The following is an 18177-nucleotide window of genomic DNA, read 5'->3' as shown; positions in this document are numbered from 1 at the left end:
GACGAAGACTTTGGAGAGCAGGGATACGATCATGCCGTCCGTCAGCGCCATTCGGCCACACAGAAAATTCGAAGCCAGAGACAGTTCCTCCCGAAGGTCTACAGGCGAGATCGTCGTTGATAGCCTGGTGCGTACCTCCAAGTGAGTGTAGGCTTGTATTAGATCCTATGTACTTTGACAGAATCTCGAAACAAAACAACCTCACTGTACATCACGTACTTTCTATCTCATACCTCTCAAGATCGATCGTCCCATAGAATTCATCTTCGTCTGAAGGTCCTCGATGGCTTACGACATTTCGTTGTCCTCTGTTCACGTTATTAGGACGTTCATGCTCAAGAACAACTCAAGTTTAAAACATATTCCATCATTCCGCATATACGCTAGGCCAATCTTCCATCATATATATCATAACCGTAACAATCTTAATCAGTATCATCAGGGTGGAACACCAAGGCCCGAACCTCAATACTCTCCCTCGTCGCCTCATTCTTGTATTCCTCATCCTCAAATGCACTATGAGGAACCCTCCTCGCCCGTCCGTCAGTCTTAGAATCAAAGCACTTGATCAACGTAACCTCATTCGGCGCCTGTCTCGATACGTAATACCACTGATGTCCGCCATCCGTTCGGCTTTCCTTTGCCGGCCGAACTGAGAGCGTTTCACCAACGCGGTGGGGGTAGATGAGCTTGATGGGGACCAGCTCGTCATCCTGCACGCTGTCGGCGGCTGCGATGCCCAATGGGTCTTTGAAGATGGTCTTGATGGGTCGCCAGACGTTGATTATCTGGTAGCGGCCTTTGAGGAGGGTCTCTGCCTCATCGGGAAGGTGGAAGTTAACACGGTCTGGAGCCGCCGCGTAGGACTGGTCGATGTGGACTCTCTGGACTGGTCCACGGAGACTTGGGGGAGGCGGTGCGCCTTCTTCTGCTTTGGCGCGGGTGTCGATAGGTTGACGACGGATGGTATGGTCGAAGATAAAGATCTTGGAAGCGCCGGTGCTAAAGTTAGTCGTTAGTGACCGGGATGGGAGAAGGGGGGAAGAGGGGGGATGAAGGGGCAAACTTACACCTTCTTCAAGAGCTCTTCAGTCTCTGGATAGTAAACCCTCTTGATTTGTTCATCATCCAAGAAGTCCTTTTCAACGCTCTCATGTTTGACGATCTGGAAACCAGTAGTGTCTAAGGTATATTTGTCTTCGTTTCCACGGATGTCATGAACAAGCTGCTGCTGGGTAATATGTTCACGCACGTAGCTACCGGGGTCGTTAACATAGTTTGGCCGTGGAGGGGATCCATCGGCTGGGTCTTTGTAGTAGTTGAAGGCTGCAGTAACATCTCGTGGCTTCAAGATTTGGGTGGTCCGAGACACTGGTTCAGCAACAGAGACTTGGTTGCCAACGGGGGACAAGAGATGCGGAGCAACTCCTTGGGACTGTGCAATAGAAGCCATGATAGCAGAGAGTAATTTATAGAGTTGAGAGTGATATATGAAGGCGAGTTGTCTTGAATGGGATTTGAGAACAATGAAAGAACGGAATTCGAGACTTATCTGTAGGATGTATATATATTAAGAATACAGCACAAGACTGATTTGAAATGCAACCAGATAAGCATGATTAGAAATAGAAGGAAACAACTGCCACTTGGTTGTTGCGAAAGAGTCGTTGCACATTGCGTGATACCAGCAGGAATCCAATGAGCCCTGCTTATTATATGTTCTCGCAAGGCGGGATCTATGCGGGGTAACCTATTAACTTGTGACGCGAGGTTGATAAATGTACACTTGGACTTTGTTGTCGCAAACCCCCGTGCTATATCGAGTCAGCTGGACCCGATGGATTCCAGCGTCAAATCTCGAGATGAAGTACTCTTCAGTTCTTTAATCTCTAGAAAAGCCAAGAATTGACAATGAGAGCGCCGCTGCTCTTCTGCCATCTGGCACATGTCTGCGAGTGTACCAGTGGACGTCACATTACTGGAAGTGCTCTAGATAGCCCAGCAGCAGAGTATAAAGTATCCCACTCGTAAGATTCACGATACTCGTCTCTGGGTCCCAGAAGGCAACCTTGGTAAGCAACTCCCTAGTTTAGCTGTCTGGACTTTTGGTCCGAAGCAGGAGTCCGCACCGCTGCCATGAACCGATATGAAATCAGGTGATTGTCATCCTGCCGTTGATGCACTGAACTGCAAAGAGGAGGCCTGTAGCCATCATTGCAGAGGAGACGCCCAGAAGTCCTTACCTGTGCCATGATACTCTATGGGAATTCTACCGCGCCATTCAGTAGCCACGATCGATTGCACTCGCACTCGCAGTGAATAAATTCGCCTCCTGTATCTCCTTTCAATCTCGGTATATTGGCTAGGCAGACTCAAGCTCGTAGGCAATGCGCGCATCGTCTTGGAATTTGGGTTCAACTTTAGCTTTGCCACAGATATTGGTAAAGACAATATCATCATCAGAATTGATGGCCCAGGTGAGGCATTATTGACGACAAGTAGATATATCCAGGAAAGGTCCAAATAGTTCCCAAGCTAATAGCCCCTGAAGTCTATTGACCTCTGCAAGTTGAGAAAGCTGCGAATCGAATAGGTAACTAATCTCCACAGGAACAGCTCGCAGGTTCCCAATATCGAAAAGCCTCCCTTCTGCGTGTAACGGGCTAGTAGATTGTGCATCGTTCGAGTCTGCCATTGTCGAGTGGGCAATTCGTCTTCAGAAGTTCAGGCTGGATGGTTATGTTCGAGAGGCACGGAGTTGTCCAATCTTCAAGGCGGAATCCGTCTGCGGTATTTGAAGTCATTACTTCAAGACTGTATGTATCAATGATTTGAGATTGAGAGAAAGCTTGTACATTGCTTAGACTCTGCCAACTGCTTTGATGACGCAGAGGTGCGATGTTCCTTCTCACCAAGAGGAGGTGGAATGTGCGCTGCGGTAGGTAAATAGCCTCGCGCCAATGCCGAGGCCAGCTTTGTTGGCTGGAGGAAGCTCCGAAGGCTAAATGAAGGATATAACGGCCGCCTTCAAAATATACCAGGCTGATCAAAGGAATGGCTCCTCTATTCCTCCCAGAAATATACACATATACATCTCACTAGGCGAACAGGAAGAAGAGGTGTTGATGAAGCAAGCAATTGTCGTTGATGTTGGAAAGGCGGAAGCGACCCCACCAAAGCTATTATAGCCTCGTGCCACTTGAGAGACCTCACAATCTAGAACGACGACGCTCACCCGATATCACTTCCACTACATTTGTCTACCGCGGTTCTACTTCCCGCAAGCAGATGATTAAAATCCATAATTCTAAGACACACTAAAGCGCCGTCAACCCATCAGAAGGTCAATCGGAGCTACTCGTCGCTTCTCGGGTCACGCCAACTCCCATTCTTGTCTCCCATATTCTCCCACCTTCACCAAGTCTCGGAGGTCTTATCTGGGACTCATTGAGTGCAAGAGACACCGAGGATCTTGGCCCACCGCGAGCCACCATTCCTCCTCTTCACTGCTCTCCCAACACTTACACCCACAGAATGGCACAATCATCAGGAGCGGCCGGCCTCCTCCGCCGGCAACTCAAATACATGCAAACTGCGAAGGACCTGCCAGGGATCTCCTGCGGGCTTGTGAATGACAACGTATTTGAGTGGGAAGTCATGCTCATGATCAGTGACGACTGTAAATACTACGGAGGTGAATCGATCCCTTCTCAACTCCTCCACCGAATCCGCTCTTGTACTGACTTGTCCGTAGGAGGAAATTTCCGCTGCATTCTTACCTTTCCGCCTAATTACCCCCTCCTCCCTCCCTCCCTGACGTTCAAATCCCCCATACCATTCCATCCGAATATCTACCCCTCCGGCCTCCTCTGCATCTCGATCCTGCACCCGCCCGAGGATGACCAATACGGATATGAATCAGCAGCGGAACGATGGTCCCCAGTCCAGACCCCGGAAACGATCCTCCTGAGCGTCATCAGCCTGCTGCATAGCCCGAATGATGAGAGTCCGGCGAATGTGGAGGCGGCGCGGTTGTGGAGGGAGGAGAAGGAGGGCAGTAAAGAGTTCAAGAGACTCTGTCGGAAGGCGGTCAGGGAGAGTCTGGGTGAGGATTAGGTGTTGGGGAAGTATCTTGCAAGAAGGGGAGGGCGGAAGACATTCTGTTACAGGGCGTTCATATGGCGAGTCGGTGGTGGGTTGGGACTCAAGTCGACATATATGCTTCTTAGCGGCATCTTCATCATAGCGAATATACCGGCGATTTCAGGTATTCTATAACGATGTCTAGAATCCATCAATCTATGAAGAGTATTTATACTTATCATAAGCACAATTCTGCTTCTAAAGATGTGAGGGGGAGTCCCTGCCTTAGTGATTCAGAGTTTAGCTATAATTAGTAATTCGAAAATGGATGTCAGAGTTCTACTATCGAGGTCAGTAATCGATCGGATGCTTTATTGATAAGAGCCACCCAGTCTTAGGATCATGTTTGCCTTCTTCCTCTTAGGTCTGATCACATATGCCAATAAGTCTTCCCGCAACACTATCCCACTCCTCGTCCCACCGCCTCCTTCCTTCCTCTACTGCCCCTTTTCTCAATATCGCTAGCTCCCTCCCCTCCTGGTCTCTAAACAACTCCTCGAGAACCCGAGCTAAGTCTCCACTCGTCACGAAACCTCTCCCATTCACACCCTCCTTGACCAACTCGATCCAGCTCTCGTAAGCTTCATATCCTACTACCGGCAAGCCTGCTCCAAACATATCCACCACCTTCATGGGTAAATCGACCCCACTGCTACTCTTATGCAAACAGACTCCTAAGTCTGCGCATGCCAACAAGGTGGCATAGTCTTCGGCGCTAAGCCAAGCAGTAGAGACGGTAACGTTGTTGAGTTTGGAGGATTTGGTGAGGGAGGATATCCGGTCAAGGTACATTTGTTTCTGGGGTCCTTTACCGGTAATGATAGCGAGTATTGAAGGAAGTGGCTTGGACGTGGAGGACGAAGAATACGAGCACAATGCTTCGAGAAGGAGACTGAAATCTTCGTCTGGCGTCCATGATGTGCTGCTCACCAACAACCTTGTTTTTCCGGTAATGATATCCTGCGCATATTTGTTCGTCTCCGGCAAACGTTTTAGAAAAGTATGCCGCGCCTCGGGACTAGCTATAGGTTGGAAAATGGCAGCAGGTCGGTCATGCAATGTGAAGATCGGAGAACGGATGTTGTATGGCTCATTCCGGAGTTGTCGCGCCATGGCGTGTGTGACTGTGAATGAGGCTGTAGGAGCCCAGCGGCCGAGAAAGGCCTCATAGTACTTGGAGAGAGTGACGAAGGGGTGTGAAGGACCCCGGGTACCTGCGAGAATTGTCCAACCATAATTGTGCCAGTCGATTATTAGGTGGGTATTTCGGAGAAAGCAGACTACTATTGCGACAAAGAGGGTTGGTATTGAAGGGGGATTCTGGAGGCCGTCAGTGAAAGCCACAAGAGGGCGAAGGGGTGGAGCGCACTTGTACAAGAAGCCATCGCGCTGGCTTTGTGCGGTAGCTAAGTGCTTGGAAGAGAGTCCATATCTGCCATAGCACTTTCAGAGGTCCTGCGAGTATGAACGGTAGCGTATTCGATCGGAGGATTTGAGGCGGAGGAGGTAACGGCACAATCGTTATTAGGTTGTTATCGACAAGCCCGGGATGAAGCGCGGATTCTGGTTTTACATGAGCCAAACATTGAGACATATAGAGAAACTTCATACCCCTGTATCCTATAATATCTACCCTGCCGCCGTGTTTTGCTATGCTCATAGCATGGTATTGCATCCGCGGGCTGCGCCCAATGTCTCCGAGGACCAGCACTTGGACGGAGACTTTGGGCTCACTCCCTGGTCCGGATGCCGTCTCTCTCGAGGGTGAGGATTTGATATATCGGCTTGGCAGCAGCAGGAGGACTATAGTCAGAGAAGTGGAGGCTACCACTGCCACCGTCAAGAGGGAGTCCAGCATTGTAACGTTGAGATTGCCTCAAAGGCGCAGACAAGGCTACCTCCTATACGGGAGTGTGTAAGTCGGGGAAAATGAGGCTCTTTTCGGCATCAGTCGACGCCGCTTTTCACATTCTTTCCCTCGCATGATAAAGATCTCCTACCTTAAATTTTCCTCAACTTCTATTGCAAGTTGATCAAGGGTGCATTGTTGCTCTTTTTGCTCTTTGCCTATTGACAATCTGATATATACATCTTGTCGGTTTTCCGTTCTATTGGCCTAGCGAGTGTCGCCATTTAGGAGCACATCCTTGTCAACCTAGCCTCGGGACATTACTAAGGTACCTTATCTTCGTATAGTTCTTTACCGGAAGAAGACGATGATATGGAAGAGGAATAAAAGGAATACATAAACGTCGACAAGAAGTTCATTTTCACGGTGTTTGAATTATGGATAGATCTATATAAACGACATACGCTCTCTATACATCTCTCCCGACAAGTTCACACGACCCAGATGCAGAGCTCGATCTTTCATTATATGCCAAATTAATTAGAAAGGAAAACGGACGATATGAATGGATTTGAATTACATTGGAGTTGTTTTTTCTATTTCTCTACCGAGAACATGCAGGCAGGTGACCAGAAAAGTACGAACAAACCCCCCTGGAATCAGAGAAAAGTGCTCAGATGGAGAGCTACGAAGCCGGAACACAATCCTCGCATCTTATATACTCATCCGCAATCTCACGAAACAGATTGAGATCGAGATGCGCGAGTAACCCAGGATCTTGGACGGCCGGGAGGGTAGACCCAAAAAGGTGCCGCTTTGTTAGAGAGATCGTCTGGCCAAGGGCAATCTGTGCAGGCGGAGCAGGAAAAATAACCTGTAATGTTTATGTTAGTTATCAGAAAAAGAATCAGCAACTTGGCAGCTTACTTCTTTCTGCAGTGATCGCGCAGTTCCCATCGGGCCTAAATCAAACACTTCGATATCCCCTCTTATTTTCTTTGCGGCATCTTTCGTCCATTTTGCTACGAGCACAACTTGGACAGATCCCGCACCACCTTGTAGCCATAAATCGCGATCTCGGTGTAGTTTCCGCCGGCTCTCAGTCAAACCACTTTCTATGACCAGCGTTGGAAGCGACATTCCGGCTGGTACGATACATCCGTCTGGTTCTTTTCGTGACGATCTGTATGGGATATCGAAGTCGCTGAATCCTAAATACTTCTATTAGCATTGTAGACAGAGGGTTGACTAAGACGGAAGGCAACAGGACCACTTACTGCTGTTACCTTGAACGCGAAGTTTCAGCCACTCTTGGGGGGTGAAAAATCCATCCCTAAACAAGATCCCCATGGCAGTATTTAGCCATGCGAGAGGACAATTGTGGAGCTTAGACGGCATCACAACTAATTCGAAGGTTTTGAGCACAGAGTTATAAGTGAGGCTAATATTTTGATAAATGTTAGCCAAAATGCTCATAGTTAGGGATCAAACTACATACGTGGGGTTCTTTCTCTCTAGGAATGCAGCAAGCGCTCCGCGGTCAAACCCTGCGACCCTTTCAAATGCCTCAATATCTACATCTTCGTAGGTATAGACGCGTTCCTCTGTAGCTTCACAAATGTCCCGACGTATCGAATTGACCAGCTTATTCTTTTGGACGCCATCCTTGTGCTCAGCTTGGTTGTGAGCAGAGGGAGATTTGGGTAGAGAGGAGGCCCTCAGCTTGCCATAACGCGATGGCCGCGGCAGGAGTCGAAGAGAAGCAGCGTGCATGATCTTTGATCCTTGAGAGTTGTGGCTTTTGGTGTCGCCATGGCGCAATGCGGGGACCCCTGACGCGGGGCGAGTACTACTGTGAGTCTGTGACGCTGTGAGGTTCTGGTGATAAGGTAGCTCGTTGACGCCTCGATTAAAGTATTCGGTGGTTGGCCTATCAGCGCTCGGCCCGGATTATTCCCAGGATTCTTATTCCCAGGGCGGTGGGTCCCGGAGCGATCCATATCTCAGTAGTGCATTGTACCTTACAGTACGACGGCCTCTATTATAGACTTCCACCTTTCTTCCCGTCACTCTAACTCCTTCAACGACGACCCCTCCCGTCGCGTTGTCTTCTTGTCTCCGCCCTTCGCAGTGGCATCGTCTCGCTGAAAGCATTGGTATATATCCGTCAAAACGCTCGCCCCGGCGCGCACACCAGTCCCGTCCTGCAACAACGCATGGGGAGGAGATATCACGCCCCGGGCCTCAACGCTCGATAGCAGAAGCTGGTAGCCAGAGTATGGCTTCTTCCTATGTTCTGCCAGCTTCAGCCATGACCCATAGCCACCATGGCCACGCCCATTCCCATTCGCACGCGCACTCGCACTCGCGTTCCCCGAGCCGACAGTTGTCATATTCCGCCAACACGCCGATATCACTGAAACAAGAGCGGTCGAACGGAAGCCTGCATTCCTATTCATACTCGGAATCACATCATGACCATGGCCATGAGCATTCACATAGCCATAGCCATAGCCATAGTCATGAACGAGGAACCTCACCCTATGTCGAAGCCTCAGGAAAACAAACGTTACCACAATTCGATCCAAACGCGTCTCCAGTAAAGACTGACAATATCCCGCTCCACGAGCATGATCATTATGGACATAATCATGGACATAATCATGGACATAACCGACCAACTGTTGCCGCAGCGGAACCGCAGTCGAGATTCACAAGCTTTGTCCTTCCTCTGGCGCTACGATGGCCCCTCCTCCACTCGATCCTAGCAGAGAAGGACTCCCGGAGGATCTTCTACTTCATGAGGTGCGTTACTCCTCGAAAATATAGCTAGAGATGCTGACAACATCTAGCCTGAATTTTGCATTCATGATAATCCAGGCCTGCTACGGCTTTCTGACCGATTCTCTCGGGCTCCTCAGCGACAGCATACATATGTTTTTTGACTGTTTAGCTCTAGCGGTGGGGCTCTTTGCAGCAGTAGCTAGCAAGTGGCCTGCTAGCGAACGGTTCCCATATGGGTTTGGGAAGATCGAGAGTCTATCGGGGTTTGGAAACGGGGTGTTTTTGATGTAGGAGCACTTTCGGCTGGATGGCTACATTCTTGCTGACCTTCTTTAGGCTGATAAGCATTGAGATTATGATCGAGGCAACAGAGAGGCTTGCGGAAGGCCGCGAGACGAAGCGGCTCATGGAACTTTTCGTGGTTAGTGGTCTTGGATTGGCAGTCAATCTGGTTGGAATGGCGTGTTTCGGGCACCATGGCCATGCTGGCCATGATCACGGGAGCCATAGCCATGGGCACTCCCATGCACATTCGCATGACCACCATGGGCATGACCATGATCATGGTCATGACCACGACCACGATCATGGCAACCATTCCCCACTGCTTTCTGATAAGCATCCCGCAACATCTCATGTCGGGCATTCGCACTCACACGAAAACGAAAATATGCATGGTATCTGGCTCCATGTTCTCGCGGATACTATGGGCAGTGCTGCGGTCATGGTTTCTACTGCTCTGATCTACTTGGTAGGGTGGAATGGTTGGGATCCATTGGCATCCTGTGTAATCGCTATCCTGATCTTCATGTCGTCGATTCCTCTCATCAAGAGCAGTGCCAAAAAGCTTCTCCTCACAGTCCCAGATGGGGTTGAATATAACCTCCGGAACACCCTTGCCGGAGTGAGCGACCTCCGTGGTGTCGCCAACTACTGCGTCCCCCGTTTTTGGATGGGCGACAAAATCCCTGACAGTGAGAACGAGCAAGTGCTTGGCGTGATACACATCATCGCAACCCGGGGATCAGATCTCGATGACGTAAGGGAAAGGACAAGAGCTTTCTTGCAGGGTCATGGCATGGATGTTGTGGTGCAGGTAGAGAAGGATGGGGATACCACTTGCTGGTGCGGGGGGAGCTCGAGTCGATCTTCCTCCTCGAGATTCAGTTGATTGGATTGGATGGCTCTCTCTCAATATATATATATCAGGACTTGGTGGTAGGATAGCCAAGTTGTGGAGGGATGGGATGAAAACAACAGCATTTAGATACTTATTCAATGATACCATGTACACAAAGCTACACGTTCCCTTACTTTGTGCAGGAACAGTCTAGTCTCCAAGTACATGAGAATAAGAGATTCAAGTCAAAAGGATACTTGCTTTATCTTTCACTAGGTACCTACATACCTACAACAATCCAACACCGCCGGCGGGCTTACAGTAAGTAACTCCCCCTTGTTCCCGTTTTAATAACTCACACTACCTACCCCGCAATCTCTATCCCCTACCTATCTAACCATCCGCATCCGCATCCGCATCTTCGATCCATCTCTTGCCATCTGCATGGCTTCCTACCTTCCTACCGCATGACACGGTAGACGTATACATGCCGCATGCTCAATTCATCCACTCGATCGTTCTTATATACATATCCCCATGTTTCCACGACACGCGTTTTCTTCAGCTCATGAAGATACCTTATCTTATGTATGGAAAAGGGGGCGTCAGAGCTTCAGCAGGGAGAGATAGATGTTGAATGAATTGAGGGATTTGGGAAATATTGGGGATGTGTCTTCAGATTTAAAAGTTTGGGGAAGGAGGATAGAGGGGTTTGGGTTAGGAAGGGAGGAGAGTGGAGTGGAGAGGGATAGATGATGATATGGTTAGATGAATGATGAATTTGTTTGATAACTAACGAACGCCCTTTGCAAAGGGTATAATTTCCTAATGAGTATCCGTTCCAATATACGTATGGGGGAGAAAGTAAAGTAAGTGGTGCTTTAAGCATCTTCGTGGGCTAGTTTATCCTCTTGTGCAGGTGCTTCTTCTTGAACCAGCGCCTCCTGAACTGGTGCCTCCTGAACTGGTGCCTCCTGAACTGGTGCCTCCTGAACTGGTGCCTCCTGAACTGGTGCCTCCTGAACTGGTGCCTCCTGAACTGGTGCCTCCTGAACTGGTGCCTCCTGAACTGGTGCCTCCTGAACCGGTACCTTCTCATGCTTAGGCGTGATCCCAGGTGCCTCTTCTTCGTGGATGGTTTCGCCCTCCGCCGCTTTGGGAATATCGAGATGCTTCTCGGCAGCTTCCGGAATGCTCTCTTGGGCGGGCTCACTCTCAATTACTGGTTCGACTTCTTTGGCGGCTGGCTCAAGGCTCTCAGGTTCTTCCTTCCCATGACTCTCCTCCAAATGCTGGGGTGTAATATCATCAGCTGCACTTGCAGCTATGGCAACAACGTTTTCATTTAACTGCCCCTCATCCTCCTGCTTCAAAGGCATGTCCCGTCCACGTTCCACGGCATGGTCTCCAGTACCTGCCGAGGCCGTAAGACTTCTACTAAGTTCTTCGACAACTGCCGTCAAAGTCTCAACATTCTTCCCAGATTTCTCAATAGCATTGCCCAAAACGTTCAAACCAACGTTTTTAACTTCCCCACTCAACGCTGTAACTGAATCCGTGATCTCTGTCCCACTAGCATCAATCTCGGATTTCAGTTCGTCACTCAGAGCTGTTATGCTAGTTATAACAGTAGTATGGTTAATATCAAGTTGAGCCGCCATCGATGTAATTGACTGATCCGTCGAGTTGAGTGTTGCAGACGATTTATCAACAATTGTACGAACGGCTTTCATCTCCTCGAGTATCTCGGCCGTATTCCTGCTGACATCGTCCTTGGGGGTTGTCAACTCTGCTCCAGCTCCCGCTGCGCCGCCTAAGGCCAATGCTTCGATACTATGAGTGATTCCTGAATGCGACGCTTTTGTCGCTTCTTGAAGATCTTTCACTAAAGCACCATGGGCATCAATCCCAGCCTTCGATTCCTCGATGATTAATTTCAAGGAAGCAATATTGTCAAGGATGTCTTCCCGGGAGTTGCTCTTCTTGACCGAATCAAGAAGGGCGGTCTGAGAAACAAGTAACTCATGATTGACGGTAATCAACTCATTGGACTTTTTGATTATGGCGAGAAGTTCTGGGTTTGCGACTCCATCTTTAGCTAAGATTTCAAGAGCAGCTGTGATGTCGTTGATTTGTGCGTTCAGTGTACTAAGGTCAGCAATTTTTCCAGCATCGGGTGGACTTCCAGTATGGGTGGCTTTGAGTTCTGTTAAAGCAGTGATATGTGAGGCATGGAGATCATTCGAGGACTTAGTAGCATCCTTTATTTCGGCCAGAGTAGAACTATGAGAAGAGGGGGCTTCCATTGAGCCAGTAGCTATCTCCTTGAGATCTGCTAGGCTGGCAGTGTGAGAGTTGTGGAATTCGTTGGAGGTGGCAGTGGCGTCCTCGATTTCCTTCAAAGTGGCTGCATGAGAAACAAGCGAATCATTAGATGCCTTCACTGCAGCATGAATGTCATTTAACGTCGCAGTGTGACTCGTATGCGAATCATTGGACGTATGCAGCGCAGTCAATATTTCATCGCTAACATCAGATTCTCTGATCTCTGCAAGTATAGCATTCTGACCGGTATGCGTCTCGTTGATATCATGAAGAATAGTCAGTATCTCAGCGCCAACGTCATCTTTGAGTTCGGTCAGAAGGCCGGTATGGGAGTCGAGCATGTTGATGATGGTACTAATATTAGTTTCTAGAGCTTCACTTTGGAAACTTGGTGGCACGGGGCCAGTGTTGGAAACTGAAGAAGTCTTAATCTCTTCCAAAACTGAAGTGTGAGTGCCGAGAGTGGTTACGATGGCAGCAATCTGTGGCTCTAAGCTCAGATTATCACTATCACTTCTGACAGGAACAGGAGAGACACTGAGGGCCTTGATCTCATCCAGGGCTATTGCATGAGCTGCGTGTGAAGCATTCGATTTCTGAACAGCAGCTAAGATCTCCGGGCTTGGGTCTGCCACCCTGTGTGCTTCAAGCGTTGTAAAAACATCGTCAAGCTTTGTTCCTAAATCGGTCAAGTTCTCGGTATTGGAGGTTAGGCCGAGCTTGATGCTTTCTTTCAAAGAAGTAAGGTCTGCAGAGAGAGCATGCAGTGTCTCTAACTCTGAACTGATATTGGCTGGAGCAGATTCAATTCCAACTGAGACGCTCCTATCATTGATCTCCCTCAACACTGCTGTATGAGACTGGTGCAAGTCATTTGACTTTTTCACAGCTGCCAATATCTCGGTACTGGAATCTCCTGCCTTGATTTCTGCTAAGATGTTGGATTGTGCATTGATCGCTGTGAGGACATTGCTGATTTTGGGCGCAATGATAGCAAAGCTGTCATTGCTAGAGGAGATGCCAGCTTGAACACTCTCCTGCAATGCTTCAAGCTTAGCAGAAATATATTGAAGCGCCTCCAAAGCGTTGGACTGCCGCTTCAAAGCTTCTAGGTCCGTAGAAATAGAATCAAGCTTTGCAGTATGCGATGATAGGAGTAAAGTGTCCTGACTGGCGATCTTTTGATCGATTGCTTTGACATTGCTGCCGAGGTCAGAGCCGACCGCACTTATGACATTTCCAATGTCTGCTTTCAGTTGATCCAATTGTCCTTGCATAACTAAAGCTTTATTATTCGATTGCTCCGATAAGTCTTTCATAGCATCCAGAACTTCTTCGGTCGGTCCCAATGCAGCATTCATTCCATGGATACCCTCGATCACCTCTATAATTTTGGCATTGTTTGCTTCCACTGAGCCCAATAGCTCCGAAAGCTTTGCTGCATTTTGTGCATTGTTTTGTTCGACCAAGTGTTTGATGTCTTCGACACCAAAAGCAGAAGTCAATCCGCCGTTTGATTTGTTGCGGAGTGTTCGAGATATCGAAGGTCCCTCCCCTTCCGCATCGATAGGTCCAAGATTACCTGTCTCAGCAACAGAATCCAGCCGCTCTAAAATATTTTCCACACTCCGGTTCGTCTTCCGGAGTAAGACTTCGTGGTTGTAGACTGTCTCTACCACTGGCTGTATGGTATCCAACGCCGTCTTAATCGATGGCTTTATCAACTTCGCCAGGTTCGCTGCGATCGCATTCAGAAAAGTTTCGCTGTTGATGGCTTGATCGATGATAGATCGCAGCGCTTCGGGATCTTGCGTCACAAATCCATCCACCTCCGTAGGTCTTGTACCTTCAGCGCTGCGTTTTCTGTCGGGGCCGGACCGGAAAATACGGCTTGACAAGGGAGGCCGAGAAGTAGGAGGCATATTTTGGAAGGATTCCGGCATTGACCAGAGGGTCTGACGTTCAAGAAGAAAAAGAGACAAGAGCAGAATACTTACATAGTATACTCACCGCACCTGGCGACACGCCATGCGCTGTAAACTCTGATAGTTGATAGCGATATAGAGCGCTTAGCTGTCAAACTATGTGGTTCAACGCGACTGGGTGAACATGCATGGAGGATATTTTCCGTTCCCCCGCTGCGAGCTGCCCTTCCCGGCATCATCAGGTAGGGGGGTGCTGTAGTGATGCTCGAGGTTCCGTTCATGCGGGCGAGTGCTCCGGCCCCTGGTGGATGAGAGCATGATTACCCCGGCCAATATGAACCTGTCTTTGAAGGAGGTATGTAAGAGATGATTGAGATCCGTAGGTGGTCCTCGATAAGGGTCCTTTGGATCCTGAGGCTCGCACGGCTAATTCGCCAGCCTCCTCGGCTTTCGGCTTCCCCAGTTCTTCTCCACCATCAGTCTCAAACTACGGAGTATGTCCATAAGCCGAGGCATCTCTTGAGTTAAGACCCCAGCCGTCCGGGCCCCACGTTCACATTCCTACCGTTCAACTCGCAACGCTATAAAATCTTCTTCACTTCTCTGCCGCAGTCTCCTCCTGCGCCTCCTCTATTCTCTTCGCCATGCCTTCCTCCTCCCCCACCGTGCAAATCAACAAAGGGATTGACAGTCTACCGCCAGCAATCGCCGAAAAAGTCCCCCATCTCCCAGAAACGAAGGAGCAGTTGAAAGAGGATGTGCGAGAAGTAAAGGAATCGTCCTTCTCGGGCTTAAGGAGCTTGGTAGCCGGGGGTTTCGGTGGTGTGTGTGCTGTCATCGTTGGGCACCCCTTTGACTTGGTCAAGGTACGATTGCAAACCGCAGAACGGGGCGTTTACAAGAGTGCGATCGATGTCGTACGGAAGAGTGTCGCAAAAGATGGACTGGGGAAAGGGCTGTATGCAGGTGTTAGTGCGCCGTTGGTGGGCGTTACTCCTATGTGTATGTTCCTCCTTTGTGCGCAAGACAGGCCTCGACTAATGTGCCCCAACAGTTGCCGTCTCGTTCTGGGGTTATGATGTTGGCAAGAATCTCGTCCGCCACTTATCTACTGTCCACGACAACCAGTACTCCATTGCCCAAATCTCAGCCGCAGGTTTCTTCTCTGCCATTCCTATGACGCTTATCACCGCACCTTTCGAGCGCGTAAAGGTCCTGCTCCAAATCCAGGGACAAAAACAGCTCGCACCTGGCGAGAAACCAAAATACAGTGGCGGGTTGGACGTTGTTCGTCAATTGTACAAGGAGGGTGGTGTTCGTTCAGTATTCCGTGGATCCTTTGCTACATTGGCAAGAGATGGACCTGGTTCTGCTGCATACTTCGCTGCCTACGAATACATCAAGAGGGGTCTCACACCCATCGATCCATCAACCGGAAAGCCAAGCGGAGATCTGAGTCTCCTGGCAATCACAAGTGCTGGTGCAGCCGCTGGTGTGGCTATGTGGATTCCAGTGTTCCCAGTGGATACAGTGAAGTCAAGGCTGCAGACCATGGAAGGGAAACCAACTGTAGGCGGAGTCATCAGTGCGTTATACAAAAACGGAGGGTTTAAGGCGTTCTTCCCAGGGTTTGGGCCAGCGCTTGCACGAGCCGTGCCAGCAAATGCCGCAACATTCTTGGGAGTTGAGTTAGCTCATCAGTTCATGAACAAGACTTTTGGATAGAAAGGAGTATGGACCGCGAGACGAGGCAAGGAAGGTCGATGCATTGTATATAATATCACTTTACGACCTGGGAGGGTCATGACTGAAAGACCGTGTTTGGAGAAGCCTAGCACTATATGGAATATAGATTTACGATCTTCTACGTTCTTTTTATTTTGCTCGCCTATGAAGAAAATGATTGTCGAAGGCCGACTTCAATTACAGAAGTGTTTGCAGTGATTCATTGATTTTTCGGCGCTTCTCACCGCACCACGGTTCATCATTCTTCATATAGGTAGACTCTGACTTTTCACGTAGCTCGATATCTCTGTAGATTGCTCAGGATCGATGGGTGATTGGATCTCACTTCTCGTCCAATATGAGACGCATCCGTTTCAATTTTCCCGGAATTTCCCAAGAGCAAACCTAGCAATCTTTTAATGTTACAATTCCTATAATATCCTACCTTCTCTTATTCTTCCCTATTTTGTGCTTCTAATTCCAGGCCCTCCTTTGGTCCAGATCAAACGTAGATCCCTACCCCGCGTATTTCCGGTTAGTGTTTCCGCCGAGCCTCACTAGAAGCCTAACCTCACCTCATGCATCACTCGAAACTGCTTTGCAAAATCCCTTCTCTACCTAAATGCAAAGTCTGCAGGCAACCAACCTCCCATAACATTCAAAGTGGTATTGTTGAGGCATGCTGAATTATTTATACCCGGCGATGGCCTGTGTTTCCGACAACGCGCGGCTGCTCTGCCCTGTGCACTGCCGGAAAGAAAATTTTCATAACTGCATCTGGCTCCATCGACCCAGAAACTTTGTCTGGAGAGGTAAATGATACGGCCATGCAACTCTATCTACTATGTCCTGAAGATATCAGTGACCATTGCCAGGGGAAGCTCGAAGCCGAGCCAACTGCAAAAACCATACACTTCACCCTTTCACGGTTTCGACTGTGGCTCTCGCGCACTGCAGTTTAGCGTTTGAATAATTTGCACTACATCTGTCATCTTGAAAAGAACAACTTGAACTGTCTTAAAGCAAGTGGCTGAAGGCAAATTTCTACCCCTTTCAAGACATTGACTCAAGTGGCATGTGGTCACGTGATCTGGGATACCTTCCCCCTTTCCCACCTGCCTCAATTCGCAACTTGGAGATCTTGGGGATAGCTTCCCATATTTTGTCCTGCACATGTAATATTTTTGCTTTATTGGTATATTGGACGAGGCGTCAGGCGGTCAGAAAAACAGTAACGCTGCTGAGATCTGCGCCCCTTGATCTTCTCGGCTTTAGAGTCAACTTGAAACTCGCAACTTGCGCCTTCCAATATTATCATGATGTCATACTGTGTTATCTATAAACCTGCACTTGCTTCCTTTGAATTGTATCTATACAGGAGATATCGAAACCTCGGGTTTTGGGGAGAACAGGGGCATGAACAAGCACTTGACTGTCGATTTCAAATAATTACTTTAGTGATTTGAAATATTGAGCCAGCTTTGTGTCCAAATTTTCAATCAATGAAGTATTGATGCGCCGTTGGGGAAATTTGGGTGGGGGTGCTGAATTTGGGAAGGTGTGTTATATATAAAAATAAGGTTTTATGTTTCAAAACTGTTTGTGAGCTGCTATTGTTCTTCTCTAAGAGGCCGATCAGTTCTCCTGCCGTCCTCGGACAGGAGGTGCCACAATGGAGCCGGTCTTTGATTTGCAACTAGTTGTCCCATACGCAGCTCTTCCTTCGGGGAGTCGCAGATGCGGCAGTTGTCCACCCTTTTTTGCTGTTTTTATCTATTTTTTGAATTTATTTCCTCGAGTCAAGTTTTCTTTTCTTTTTGGTGGCGATTGTTGTTGTTTACCCCCTCTCTGGAATCAAGCGCGTTGAAGCTATCCGCGAAGCGACCGCCTTGTAGCGAGACACAAAAGCGAAGCACACCGCTTTGATCCCAAGTCACTATAACTGGTATAGTCTCCGTTCTATTTGGGATCATATCTTGATTCAAGAAAGAACTATATGCTCCGACGTGCCCAAGTTGCCCACCCAGGCCATGCATGAGTGCAGATGGATCAGTTATGCATGATCCACGAGTTCATCAGAGGCATGAACTCATCCGAAGCTATTCACTCCCCGAGCGGAGATGATAATCTCTGGCAATTGCTTCCTCCCTTACCCTCCCTCTTTTTACATCCAATCTCTGTCTGGGCTTGTTCAGAACGCGTTTGGGGGCGCTGGCACGTTTTGTGTGGCATAATTGCATACAGGTAGGTAATAGCGTAATAGACACGCGCCTTGAGGCCTTCCAGAGCTCACATAAACAACAAGC

General features: G+C 48.8%; 7 protein-coding genes across 7 annotated transcripts; 3 read left to right on the top strand and 4 right to left on the bottom strand.

The window, feature by feature from the left end:
- Positions 1 to 229: 229 nt before the first annotated feature.
- On the bottom strand, positions 230 to 1590 carry M430DRAFT_39819 (hypothetical protein). The gene is made up of 2 exons (XM_024867342.1): positions 1071 to 1590; positions 230 to 1002 (listed from the first exon to the last, which is right to left on the bottom strand). Exons 1-2 carry the CDS (start codon positions 1451 to 1453, stop codon positions 426 to 428), a joined length of 960 nt encoding a protein of 319 aa, XP_024724379.1. The 5' UTR covers positions 1454 to 1590; the 3' UTR covers positions 230 to 425.
- A 539-nt stretch (positions 1591 to 2129) lies between these two features.
- M430DRAFT_206640 (hypothetical protein) lies at positions 2130 to 2732 on the bottom strand. The gene has a single exon (XM_024864339.1). The coding sequence runs from the start codon at positions 2458 to 2460 to the stop codon at positions 2212 to 2214; it is 249 nt and encodes an 82-aa protein (XP_024724378.1). The 5' UTR covers positions 2461 to 2732; the 3' UTR covers positions 2130 to 2211.
- Positions 2733 to 3228: 496 nt separating this feature from the next.
- Positions 3229 to 4331, top strand: M430DRAFT_134554 (hypothetical protein). Its single transcript, XM_024862360.1, has 2 exons — positions 3229 to 3694; positions 3755 to 4331. The coding sequence occupies exons 1-2, from the start codon at positions 3535 to 3537 to the stop codon at positions 4114 to 4116; spliced, it is 522 nt and encodes a 173-aa protein (XP_024724377.1). The 5' UTR covers positions 3229 to 3534; the 3' UTR covers positions 4117 to 4331.
- Positions 4332 to 4503: 172 nt separating this feature from the next.
- M430DRAFT_16487 (glycosyltransferase family 33 protein) lies at positions 4504 to 6001 on the bottom strand (the record flags this gene model as incomplete). The annotated part of the gene is made up of 3 exons (XM_024863471.1): positions 4504 to 5463; positions 5513 to 5706; positions 5755 to 6001. The coding sequence occupies 3 exons, from the start codon at positions 5999 to 6001 to the stop codon at positions 4504 to 4506; spliced, it is 1401 nt and encodes a 466-aa protein (XP_024724376.1).
- Positions 6002 to 6414: 413 nt separating this feature from the next.
- Positions 6415 to 7861, bottom strand: M430DRAFT_64292 (hypothetical protein). The gene is made up of 4 exons (XM_024869098.1): positions 7491 to 7861; positions 7270 to 7433; positions 6920 to 7203; positions 6415 to 6866 (listed from the first exon to the last, which is right to left on the bottom strand). The coding sequence occupies exons 1-4, from the start codon at positions 7763 to 7765 to the stop codon at positions 6678 to 6680; spliced, it is 912 nt and encodes a 303-aa protein (XP_024724375.1). The 5' UTR covers positions 7766 to 7861; the 3' UTR covers positions 6415 to 6677.
- A 966-nt stretch (positions 7862 to 8827) lies between these two features.
- Positions 8828 to 9947, top strand: M430DRAFT_96315 (hypothetical protein; the record flags this gene model as incomplete). Its single annotated transcript, XM_024869950.1, has 2 exons — positions 8828 to 9063; positions 9122 to 9947. 2 exons carry the CDS (start codon positions 8828 to 8830, stop codon positions 9945 to 9947), a joined length of 1062 nt encoding a protein of 353 aa, XP_024724374.1.
- Positions 9948 to 14790: 4843 nt separating this feature from the next.
- Positions 14791 to 15871, top strand: M430DRAFT_48200 (hypothetical protein; the record flags this gene model as incomplete). The annotated part of the gene is made up of 2 exons (XM_024867981.1): positions 14791 to 15148; positions 15201 to 15871. The coding sequence occupies 2 exons, from the start codon at positions 14791 to 14793 to the stop codon at positions 15869 to 15871; spliced, it is 1029 nt and encodes a 342-aa protein (XP_024724373.1).
- Positions 15872 to 18177: the final 2306 nt, after the last annotated feature.

This window comes from Amorphotheca resinae, assembly GCF_003019875.1.
Source record: "Amorphotheca resinae ATCC 22711 unplaced genomic scaffold M430scaffold_2, whole genome shotgun sequence".
Taxonomy (NCBI): Eukaryota; Fungi; Ascomycota; class Leotiomycetes; order Helotiales; family Amorphothecaceae; genus Amorphotheca; species Amorphotheca resinae.
Note: the sequence above shows the minus strand (reverse complement) of the source record. Positions and strands in the feature narration are given on the sequence as shown.

Coding starts and splice junctions, on each gene's coding strand:
- M430DRAFT_39819 (XM_024867342.1), bottom strand. CDS start 1,453: ATGGCTTCTATTGCACAGTCCCAAGGAGTTGCTCCGCATCTCTTGTCC. Junction 1,003..1,070: donor GAAGAGCTCTTGAAGAAGGT/GTAAGTTTGCCC, acceptor GACTAACTTTAG/CACCGGCGCTTCCAAGATCT.
- M430DRAFT_206640 (XM_024864339.1), bottom strand. CDS start 2,460: ATGATGATATTGTCTTTACCAATATCTGTGGCAAAGCTAAAGTTGAAC.
- M430DRAFT_134554 (XM_024862360.1), top strand. CDS start 3,535: ATGGCACAATCATCAGGAGCGGCCGGCCTCCTCCGCCGGCAACTCAAA. Junction 3,695..3,754: donor CGACTGTAAATACTACGGAG/GTGAATCGATCC, acceptor ACTTGTCCGTAG/GAGGAAATTTCCGCTGCATT.
- M430DRAFT_64292 (XM_024869098.1), bottom strand. CDS start 7,765: ATGCACGCTGCTTCTCTTCGACTCCTGCCGCGGCCATCGCGTTATGGC. Junction 7,434..7,490: donor CTAGAGAGAAAGAACCCCAC/GTATGTAGTTTG, acceptor TCAAAATATTAG/CCTCACTTATAACTCTGTGC. Junction 6,867..6,919: donor CGCGATCACTGCAGAAAGAA/GTAAGCTGCCAA, acceptor TAAACATTACAG/GTTATTTTTCCTGCTCCGCC.